Below are 12,852 nucleotides of genomic sequence, written 5' to 3'. Positions count from 1 at the left end.
ATCAAAGAAACCTGATTTACTAAGGTTGTGGGCAATATAAATTTATCATTTCCTATATATTTGTATTGTACACAGTTTTCTTCACGAATTTAGTATACATGATAGCACAGTCATACATCCTTCCCCGCGTCCTAACATAGCTTTAATTTGGCACAAGTGAAATAAACTATGAAAAACGTAAATTTATTTGGTTAAAGGCACACTGGGCTTGATAGAAATAACATTTTGAGCTGAGCTTGCTACGTAAAAAAAGTTATTCAAGGTATAAGTAAGATCTTGTTTTTTTGCTTATGGCAATAATTAATAACTCAGCCCCCGGAATCACAGACACAATACAAAATCTATTGTGTCGTGGACCGATCGGGCCGCTGGGGCTCAATGGGTTAATAGATTCTGGAATACAGTTCACAACTTAAATTGGCAAAAATTCTACATTCATTGCCATCATTGAAAAAAAAAACAGCTTTAATGTCAGTTATAACTTTATTAATACATGAAATTAAGACATTATTAGATTTAAAGATTTGACCACAGCAATTTTCTTCCTAAAAAATAGCCGATTTTATAAGCAATTTATTATATGACTGAATTTCCCAAGAATGTCAATTTATTTCCATTAGAATTTAGAATGATGTATGTATTCCTTCCCTTTGAAATAATATTTTCCCCGTATAGTAAGCTCAAGCTACTAGCTCTAAATTATGACTGCATGGTTCGGTGACAGAAAAGGGAGCTTCAGTGTGTCGTAGAGGAGGATTTGTGCTTCCTATAGAAACATCATGGGTTCAGGTCTAAGGTCCTTGGTTGAATGTATCACAGTCACGGAACGTAAGTACCTATCGTGTGTCATTTGTTGGGTCATGGGGACCTTATATGATCGCATTTTTAAAGCGACTACAACTCCTCGTGTTTAGAAGTTTGTAGAAAAAAAAACTGTCTTTACAGAATTTAATATGTCTGCACAAATACAGATATAAATAAAATAAACATTATGTTGATTTAATTAAGAGAAAATACAAGAAGTTGTGGTCGTATATGGTGCAAAGTACCAGGAGAGCATAAGTTTGGTAAAGTCCGCAGAGTAGCTTGGTGACTAGACAACAGCGTCGTGTGTAACAGTTATTTTGGTGGGAGTAAGTTGAGCACTGCTTTGGTGGACTGTTAATGCGTTCCGTACCTGGTGAGTGTTCATCATTTTAATTTACATACTTACCTTACATTTTGTACGTCTATGTGTATAAAACGATGTGTGTTTCGCTGAAAATTTTACTGGCAACACTAACAAATGTCAAGAAATTGGCGCCAGATTTGACAGTTATTTTTTTTTTCTTGTCTGAATATTTTCAGCGGAATATAAATGGTCAATTTAACTTATTCTTCTACAATATACATTTATGGGATCTATATTATATGTAAAGGCGTATTGGCAAGCGATGGGTATACGAATGAAAATATAAAATATTAGGCTTGATTTAAGCGGGTATACTCTTATAAAGCAATACAAAATATTTATACATTTCATACTATTTTAAGTACATATATGGATACAAAATATTTGTGACTAACATTAAACTGCATGATTTCTTAATTGTTAATTGAATGCAGCATACGAATACAATCCTAAAATATAAATCGAACTATAGAGCAAACTTTTTTACAAAAAAATAACAAAAAATAGTTACTTATTAGGTGGTATCTATCCAAACAGGTCCCATAACGTACTATTACCCGGCCATGGGCCCCACTCTGCCCCCCCCACTGGTGTACTGGGGCTACCCGACCCCGCCGGTATCGCCCGCACATTACTACCACCCCCCGCACCACCCACAGACTATGGTAAGAGCATTAAGTGAGTTTTTCCAATATTATTTTTTATGTGTGTATTGTATTTTTGTAAAGATTTTTGCTAATAAACCTAATATTATCTTGTTAAGATAAAATTATGTAAAAAAGTTGTCATTACCTATTCAAACTCTAACTTTTACTTATCTTAAATTCTTGATGAAGCGCTTTTGAATCGTCATAATACATAGATAAATGTTTACTACTTACCTTTTGAAAGCAGTTTTTTCAGAAAAGAGCCAGCAAGATTCTCTGTTTAAATTTTGACAGCGTTTCTACTTTAGTAATTAAAAAAAATATTCTATTGAACTTTTATATTAGTAGAAATTTAATTTTAACTTATACATTTCCTATCCGACTTCTTTTAAATTACCATCTTATGAGATAATAAAGTATTTTCAATGTGTTATTTGTTTTTTTTTTTATAATTTTATTTATTTGTTTTCAGATTCCCGAAGTAGTGCCAGTAGGAGGCGGGTCCCCGCTACCGATCCCCCCTCCCGCGGCCTGCCCCGAATGGCCTATATTCATGGTCAACTGATCATCATCAATTAGTCATATTTAAATTCTTTTACACATAGAACGCACCTATGTGAAGTTGGCAACTAACTGAATAAAAATGAGTGTTTCTCAATTCTATACGATTGTACTAGGTTTGTACCGGATTGTACCGCTTTTTATTTCGTTTGTACCCCAAAGAGGTGGGGAGAAACATAGGGTCGTAGTTATATAGTTCGCTGCTAACTGAATAAAAATGAGTGTTTCTCAATTCTATTCGATTGTACTAGGTTTGTACCAGAACGTACCGCTTTTTATTTCGTTTGTACCCCAAAGAGGTGGGGGGAAACATAGGGTCGTAGTTATATAGTTTGCTGCCGACCTAGAAATACAGCATTTTTTTAATGCTAACTCAAAGCATTTCGTTTGTACCGGATTGTACCGTTATCAGAACCGAAAAAAATATATAAAAAAACTAATATTCACGTTTATATAAATATACATGAAGATACTAAAGAAAATTCGACTAACTGAATAAAAATGAGTGTTTCTCAATTCTATTCGATTGTACTAGGTTTGTACCGGATTGTACCGCTTTTTATTTCGTTTGTACCCCAAAGAGGTGGGGAGAAACATAGGGTCGTAGTTATATAGTTTGCTGCCGACCTAGAAATACAGCATTTTTTTAAATGCTAACTCAAAGCATTTCGTTTGTACCGGATTGTACCGTTATCAGAACCGAAAAAAATATATAAAAAAACTAATATTCACGTTTATATAAATATACATGAAGATACTAAAGAAAATTCGACTAACTGAATAAAAATGAGTGTTTCTCAATTCTATTCGATTGTACTAGGTTTGTATCGGATTGTACCGCTTTTTATTTCGTTTGTACCCCAAAAAAGTGGGGAGAAACATAGGGTCGTAGTTATATAGTTCGCTGCCGACCTAGAAATACAGCATTTTTTTAAATGCTAACTCAGAGCATTTCGTTTGTACCGGATTGAACCGTTATCAGAACCGAAAAAAAAATATATTAAAAAACTAATATTCACGTTTATACATATAAATATTTATGAAGATACTAAAGAAAATTCAACTAACTGAATAAAAATGAGTGTTTCTCAATTCTATTCGATTGTACTAGGTTTGTACCAGAACGTACCGTTTTTTATTTCGTTTGTACCCCAAAGAGGTGGGGAGAAACATAGGGTCGTAGTTATATAGTTTGCTGCCGACCTAGAAATACAGCATTTTTTTATGCTAACTCAAAGCATTTCGTTTGTACCGGATTGTACCGTTATCAGAACCGAAAAAAATATATAAAAAAACTAATATTCACGTTTATATAAATATACATGAAGATACTAAAGAAAATTCGACTAACTGAATAAAAATGAGTGTTTCTCAATTCTATTCGATTGTACTAGGTTTGTACCAGAACGTACCGCTTTTTATTTCGTTTGTACCCCAAAGAGGTGGGGAGAAACATAGGGTCGTAGTTATATAGTTCGCTGCTAACTGAATAAAAATGAGTGTTTCTCAATTCTATTCGATTGTACTAGGTTTGTACCAGAACGTACCGCTTTTTATTTCGTTTGTACCCCAAAGAGGTGGGGGGAAACATAGGGTCGTAGTTATATAGTTCGCTGCTAACTGAATAAAAATGAGTGTTTCTCAATTCTATTCGATTGTACTAGGTTTGTACCAGAACGTACCGCTTTTTATTTCGTTTGTACCCCAAAGAGGTGGGGGGAAACATAGGGTCGTGAAAAAAAAAATGAAAATATATTTATTTATAAACCAAATGTTTTTTACACAGCTGATACACTTAGTTTGACGTTGCTCGCTTTACACATATTGGCTTAATCTATGTTTATTAAAAAGGATTCCCTATAGCACCCACACTAGGCAAGCCTGTATCGTGGGCACTGAGACGATTTTACCAAAAAAACAGAATTAGATGTCCTCGGTATGATCAACGCTTATAATAATACGTACAAAAGCATTTTATCACTTATAAGCTAGGTACAGAATAATAAATATGGAAAATACTAAAAAATACAATTAATATAATAAATTATGAAATAAATAAAATAAATGAATATATATAGATTATATAATATATAATATGTAATAACAATAAATATAATAAATATGTAATAATATAGGTGCCGATTATACACAAATTAAAATTAATATAATGATGCAAGAAGATTTTCTGTTGATACGTAGTTTAGAGAATTAAGGTAATTAGTTACGATGATCTTTGCTTTGCTAACTCAAAGCATTTCGTTTGTACCGGATTGTACCGTTATCAGAACCGAAAAAAATATATAAAAAAACTAATATTCACGTTTATATAAATATGTAACATGAAGATACTAAAGAAAATGACTAACTGAATAAAAATGAGTGTTTCTCAATTCTATTCGATTGTACTAGGTTTGTACCAGAACGTACCGCTTTTTATTTCGTTTGTACCCCAAAGAGGTGGGGAGAAACATAGGGTCGTAGTTATATAGTTCGCTGCTAACTGAATAAAAATGAGTGTTTCTCAATTCTATTCGATTGTACTAGGTTTGTACCAGAACGTACCGCTTTTTATTTCGTTTGTACTCCAAAGAGGTGGGGGGAAACATAGGGTCGTAGTTATATAGTTCGCTGCCGACCTAGAAATACAGCATTTTTTTAATGCTAACTCAAAGCATATCGTTTGTACCGGATTGTGCCGTTATCAGAACCGAAAAAGATATATTAAAAAACTAATATTCACGTTTATATAAATATACATGAAGAAACTAAAGAAAATTTGCCTAACTGAATAAAAATGAGTGTTTCTCAAATCTATTCGATTGTACTAGGTTTGTACCAGAATGTACCGCTTTTTATTTCGTTTGTACTCCAAAGAGGTGGGGAGAAACATAGGGTCGTAGTTATATAGTTCTGTAAAAAAACATTGTCGCTAATTCTTTGCTGATTCACATAATATTTTTGAATCATCATTGAGCACTCAAGAGCACCACTTCCACAATTCATTTTCGACCTACTTCGATTATATTACGTGATAATTGAATATTACGATAAGTGTTCCGTTTCTCATCGTTTGTACCGCTGAGCAAACCTTCCATACCTTCTTCCAATAGAGAAAACCACCGATTACGAATGTATTCTTGGGAAACTTTCGTAATTCCACAAGATTACAACCACAGTTGACAGATATACAGGGTGTAATCGTTAAGTGTGCACAGGCGATTATTCTGTAACTATTACAGATATCAAAAAACTTTAAACTGATATCGAAAGTACTTAACCTAATGAGAAAATGGCCATAGTAAATTTTTACACAGTTAGTCGAATTTTCATTTTTATTCAGTTAGTCGAATTTTCTTTAGTATCTTCATGTATATTTATATAAACGTGAATATTAGTTTTTTAATATATTCGTCATATATTCATCGACCACACAACCACTTTGAGTTAGCATTTAAAAAAAATCTGTATTTCTAGGTCGGCAGCGAACTATATAACTACGACCCTATGTTTCCCCCCACCTCTTTGGGGTAAAAACGAAATAAAAAGCGGTACGTTCTGGTACAAACCTAGTACAATCGAATAGAATTGAGAAACACTCATTTTTATTCAGTTAGCAGCGAACTATATAACTACGACCCTATGTTTCTCCCCACCTCTTTGGGGTACAAACGAAATAAAAAGCGGTACAATCCGGTACAAACCTAGTACAATCGAATAGAATTGAGAAACACTCATTTTTATTCAGTTAGCAGCGAACTATATAACTACGACCCTATGTTTCTCCCCACCTCTTTGGGGTACAAACGAAATAAAAACCGGTACAATCCGGTACAATCCTAGTACAATCGAATAGAATTGAGAAACACTCATTTTTATTCAGTTAGCAGCTAACTATATAACTGCGACCCTATGTTTCTCCCCACCTCTTTGGGGTACAAACAAAATAAAAAGCGGTACAATCCGGTACAAACCTAGTACAATCGTATAGAATTGAGAAACACTCATTTTTATTCAGTTAGTTGCCAACTTCACATAGGTATAGAACGCCATTTAATTGTCCATCGCATACTTTTAATATGAAATTTTAGATTTTTACAATGTACAAATTTGATTCACTTGCCAATTCATGTATATGAGAGCAAAAATATGGCTCAAATGAAGTGATATTATGATTTATTGTGTTGATATTTGATAGATATATTCCGAATATTACAGAAAACTTAAATACCTCGATCGAATCTTTTATTTGTGTACAATTTTAATTTAATCGTTAATATTTTTGTAAAATAAAATTAATACAACGTTATTTATGGGGTATTCAATTTTTCTGATAAATCGAAATCTTTATTTGAATTAATCTCAAAATCATGTTTTTAATTATATACTTCTGTTGATATTTTAGATATTTTATTAAGAGTAAACATATTTTATGATAATCGATTTAAAAAAACTGTTAAACGAGCATATACAATTATCTACCTATCTTATTTTAACTTGTACTATGTTATGTTTTTCTATACACTATACTTACAAATTATATTTTTATTTACATCGTAATAAAATTCAAAAGGCCTCAACTTCATTGTTCTATAACCTGGACCTCTGAAACTATATCCATCTCTTTTTCACATATGTCACGTTAGGCGGTGCGAAAGAAACAGCAATTCCCGTGTATGAGAGACAAAAATACATCTTTTTTTTTCATCAATGGTTCAGATTATATAAATATTTATTTTACTAAACTGAGTACTTTAATAAAATAATATGTTCCTTCTGATCCTTCGTTATTGACAACGACTATCTGTAGTGATCTTACGGTGCTCTTTTACTTAGTAATACCAAAAATATTATGTCTTAACAGATTTTGAGACAACGCTCAATTAGTATAATTTAGGTAAGAAATTACTTTGATAATTTAGGAATATACAAATTTGTTCAAATATTATAACAGTTCTGAAACTTGAATTAACGTTTGTGATTTGCTCAATAAGTTATTTAGTTAATAGGTGATTATTTTGAATCTAGATGTAGCTACGTACTTATATAGAATTGACATACAGTCATACGAATAACGAAGCTATTTTATTCTTTTAAAGACAAATTTTGTTAGACCATATATGACAAGGTTCGCGCTTCGCATTACATCTCTTTCATACTGTTTTTTTCTGAAGTTATACTTCTTTTGGCGCGATGGAGAAAAATGATGAGAGTGAATTTTTTACGATGCGCGCGCACACCGACACCTAAATTTAACAGCATGAAGTTAGTTCTAGGTGGTATGAAAATTGATAACTATGTTCAAGTTGTTTATTCTAGTATTTTTTTACATACGCCAAAGAAGTATAACTTCTAACGCGTGTACATAAGTACACACATTCTTTTTTTTTATTTAAAGTGAGAGAGATTGGATTTAAGAATTCTATTATCAAGCTCTCTCGCAATTATTAAAATAAGGAATTACAGTACATCAGAAAGAGACGGCATTAAGTATAGACAAAACTTTTGCTAAGGACCGATTTCACGGCTTCTTGACATATTCTGATTAGTCAGTCTGTCAATTATTATGAAATATGTTTTGTTAAAAGTTTTTGTTAAAAAAGTATCAAATAAGCTATCAAGGACAAGCTAGCGGTGAAATCGGTGCTAAAATGTTCAAATTGACGAACTTTTTATCTCATTGGTCTTCGAGATCTAGTTTGGAATTAGTACAATAAGTCTAGTGTAATATATATCTCATAAAATAAAATGCCCTACAGCTGTTACAGGAACAGTAGCTTAGATATAATAAACTAGATGAGTTTCAAAAGTGACGGTAATTTCGCATATTTTATCTAAAAAAAAATGTGTTGATATAGTTAAAAATAAACATTTAAAACTAGTGTTAGCTCGGTCTGGAAACTACCGTACTTTTTGTACTTTAGATGTTAGTGAATAAAATGTATTGACATAATAATTAGTTTAAATTCTAAATATAAGGGAGAAACAACACAATCACCATGTCTTCCAAACGTTGTAAAATATTTTTATTTATTTTAGTTGTCACAATTAAAGTGTTTTAGTGTTAAGTAAAGTAATTATTGTTATTTTTAAGTGAATAAACAAAAATTTCTACAGGCATTCTAAATGTGTTTTTATATCGATTTTTACAAATAAAGATAATATTACGACGTTATTCAAAATTGTCATACAGGCTTTATTTTTTATAATAACGTTATATCATGAAAAAAAAATATTTATTAAACATGTTTGGATGTTAATTGCTATTTTATGTTACTAGTTCAAAATAATTATCTTTTTGATATAAGCAAATATAGTAAACTATATATTATACAATATACATGTCTAACTAGTATAATACTTAGGTAGTATATCAGTGGTCAGTGTTATTTTTATAAAATTCTAGACCTAAGATTTAATAACCTAAGTTAGAATTATTGTAGAGAATATAAAGTATAACCAGATATGATTTATATTTGTTATTAATAATTTATAATAGTAAGTGATCATCATCCATGACGTTTCAATAAATAAAATTTAAAATCCCAAAAAATTTAGGATCATAATTTAAGTGTAAGAATATAAAATTTTGTTACTTTTCTACTGTTAGCATATCCAGTGATAATTTTATTTCGAAAATAGCAAATATTGTTACCTTGAACATAATAATATATAATGTTGATTTATATGATATATAGGTCTGTTATTAGAATAAGTGTAGTTTAGACGAATTAGAATGTGCAATGTTTAATATAAATGTTTCGACGTTAATACCAAAACTGTTTTTGGTTTCATATCATACAAAGTAGTGAATTGTTCCAATAAATAAATTTATTAGACAATATTTTGTTTTATTTGTAAATAACCTAACATCCCTTTAATAACTCAGGCCCCGGAACCACAGACACAATAGAATATTCTTGACTTTTTACCACGACATCTTTTAATTATAGTATCATTGATCGATCTTTACATTTACTCAATATCTCAAATAGGCTGGTTTAACATGAACGGCTGTTCATGTACGTATGTATGTTCACTTAGCATGGGTATCAAAACCTACAGCACATACCTTGAACACAGTTTTGAAATTTGATAAAAAGCAACGTCTTATAGCAATATAAATAAATTGATAAAAGCATAAATTTAGTCACACCATAATAAAAAATGGGTTAGCGCGCTAGTTCGACTCGCACTTGGCCGGTTTTATTTAATTTCTGAAATTACACACAAACATTCTGCAAACACTATAAGAAAACAAACGCTGACTGATTGCTCGCGAATTTTGGACAGTAATAGATAATACGCAGCATTTTTCTAACTTGTGTGCATGCTTGTAATTTATCGTAGTACCTACATATAGATGTACGATATGTAACTACAGAGTTCATACTCAAAATATAGAAAGCGTCACAACGCAGCGCTTTTAGGATGTGATTTTGTGTCTTGGTATAGTTTAAAGCGTGTTTTTTAGTTTTTTTAAACTATTATTATTCATTTTCATATAAGTAGAAGATTTTGCGGTTCTAACATTATTATTTGTGATGCAACATATTCAAAGAACTACAAGCAAGACATCACGAATTCATGTGTATAAAATCAATTTAAATAGACAAACATGTTGTACACGAATAAATAAACAAAAGGGGAGTACAAAATAAAAGAACCAAATACGTCAATCTGCTTTATTTACGTCACCACACTTAGTTATGACACAATGCTTGGAAATCTTATAATACAATTATTACATACTAACAATTTATATGATACACTTCGAATAGTCGGCGATTGGGCATACAACACATCGGTATAAAATACTTCTAGTATTTTCAAATTTTAAAATATAATACAAAAAAACTCATAAGATTTCACCCATTTCGGTTAACTTTATATTTTACGATGTACCATAGACAACGCAATTCATTACAAATTATAAAATACCAAAAAAAATGGAATTGTTCGTTATTAAAGCAAAAATTCGGATTCGCCTACACTAGATACCTAGAAAAAGCAATAAAACATATAAACCCACACTAATTCACAACCACCTAGTCTGATCACAGCTCTCTTACCGATAACTTTACCTTTTAGTCCAATAAAAAAATAAAAATACGAGGCCCTGTAGTTAAGAGTAGGCTCATGTTACACTCTTTCGATAAACTAAAAGATTTTTATGTACAATTCTATCAACATTATTCTTCTACATAATTACGGCCATATTAATTCAATCATTTCTAATGACAAACCCTTTCGTATCTCTTTTGAAGCAAAAAATCTTTGTTTTTACTGAATTTGATATTTCCATGAAAAATACCTTTTTAAATCTACGCGTAAAGAAATAATAAAGCATAATATGTACTTCAATTTTATTACATAATATACTTAACGTATATTACACTATACACAAGAGCAGTTACTAATTTCAAAGATTTTAGACATAGACTGGTTTCTTTTTTACTTGACAAAATATTGTAAGAAAATTTTAAGGAATTTACAAAACCGTTGCTAGGCAACGCATTGAGCAATCGTTGATTGTAGGAGGAATCCAGATAAAGAATGATACTTCAATATAATTACTATTTTAAAGATTTTTCCAGTAAGTTAGGTACTTAAATGGAATTTAATTTAATTTCTGAAACACAGGGATGTTATACGCTTTGCATACTTCCAAAACAGTTTAAATTTCCGAAAAAAGTAAAGAATTGGTAACATCGGGATTCAGATTTTTACGCTTATTTAAACTACAATATATTTTGAACTGATACTGGTAAAAAAAATATTATTATCTATGAACATATCTATTTCAATCAGGGAATTAAGAGGAAATGCGATAAGAGACACTTGAAAATAAGGTAATCTATCGCTATCTCTCTCTATGTGCTCGCGTTAGATAAGGACAAGAATAAACTCTGTCTTAGACCTCAGCAAGTCATTTTTTGGATACCGCATTTCCTCTTAAAATATTTTAATATGCTATTTGCAATATTTTCCTGTGCATGTGGCAATAAACCACCACGATATAAAACAAATGAAGATCACTTTAGAAATTTAATTAAGTAAAAAAAATACGCTGATTTTACAAAAAAAAAAAACAACATTATTCAGGTACAAAAAATTCCGATTAAAATCCATATCACAACAGTCAAGAAATTTTCGCAGATAAAATTTTAGGGAATGCGTACACAGCGTTATTTACATTTTTCGTCGTATTAAATTTTTCGATAATCTTAAATTCCTAGAAAAATACGTAATTCAAGGTCTATTGTTGGAAAAAAAAAATATAAAAAAACATGAAATTAAACTGTGTGACATTTAAAAAAACGGAATCTTTTTACCAGCTTTGGTAAAGTCCGTTTTTTTAAATGGCTTCAATGTATGTACTGCCTAAAGCTCAAGAATGAATTCGAAGATTAAACTAAAAGCCAGTTTAGTTCGAATCTTTTAGACATTAAAAAACTGAGTTTGCTTTATTCATAACAAAAATTGTAATCTTCCAAATCCCTTTTTCATAATCTTACACAACTCAGGCCAACCTTTTCTTACTGTAAAAAATAAACCCTAAAAAGCTTGTAATATATGCTGTACGTCAGGTCACACAAACATAACCTAATGGGCCTTCTTCACAATGGGCAGCGTTGGCGAAGAAGCATTCACGATAGTGTAGAGGGCCTAAATGTCTATGATCGGCCGTCATTGTTATGTTTATTCATAATCACCGTAATAAGATAATTTTCTTTTATTTTTAGGTTATTCGGTCTCAAAATTATTGTGGAGTGCATTACATAGTGTGTACATTGTATGAACAACAGAAAATATTTAACGTAAATACACAGGTAAGGTAAAATCTTTTCATATTTTTGTTAAATATCATAAATTGTTATTGTATAAATATAGCTTATTTTATCAAAGGTGATATTTTAAAATTAAATGAGTTTAAAAAGCGAGTGTATGTGTAATGGTGGCTAACATCGACCATCATTTGTTGGGCCAACGCTGCCCATTGTGTAGAGCCAATAAAGTCTAGTGCCAAAGGGAGTAGCTAAAGCAAGCACCGTCAGAGGTAGAAATTGCTAAATGTGAAATATTTAAGTAATTGAGGCCGAGTATGGATATCACATAATGGTAAACTAAGTTTGCAATATATTTGCAAAGAACCATAATTAAAAATAAAACATATATCGTTGACAAAAATAATGTCTTTGATGCAAGTATTAATATTAATAGAAATTAAATGCTTTACAGAAATGAATCCATTCATGTAAAATAAAAAAAATCCGAAGCGTTAATATGTATCATGTGAATATGTATACGTATGTTTAAAATCACGATTTCATAACATTAAAATAAGTAATTTTCAAATGAGACAATTATGTATTATGTATAATAATATCATTCAATATATAAATGATTGGTGAATGATTCTACTCAATAAAATAGTGCATAATAGTCGATAGTATTAAAAAATAGTCATGTTAC

The 12,852-nt window shown here is 30.8% G+C and overlaps 1 protein-coding gene across 2 annotated transcripts in view; it reads left to right on the top strand.

The window, feature by feature from the left end:
• LOC123701895 (RNA-binding protein fusilli) overlaps window positions 1–7,668 on the top strand; it is a 108,769-nt gene extending 101,101 nt beyond the window's left edge. Inside the window, exons 15-17 of one of the 2 annotated variants that reach the window (XM_045649500.1) lie at window positions 1,709–1,849; window positions 2,291–2,419; window positions 6,418–7,668. In XM_045649500.1, the coding sequence (XP_045505456.1) occupies window positions 1,709–1,849; window positions 2,291–2,397 (248 nt within the window). In that variant the 3' untranslated portion in view covers window positions 2,398–2,419; window positions 6,418–7,668. The remainder of the gene's footprint in view (window positions 1–1,708; window positions 1,850–2,290; window positions 2,420–6,417) is intronic. The other variant, XM_045649501.1, reaches the window with a different exon arrangement.
• Window positions 7,669–12,852: the final 5,184 nt, after the last annotated feature.

This window comes from Colias croceus, chromosome 22 (assembly GCF_905220415.1).
Source record: "Colias croceus chromosome 22, ilColCroc2.1".
Classification (NCBI taxonomy): Eukaryota; Metazoa; Arthropoda; class Insecta; order Lepidoptera; family Pieridae; genus Colias; species Colias croceus.
Note: the sequence above shows the minus strand (reverse complement) of the source record. Positions and strands in the feature narration are given on the sequence as shown.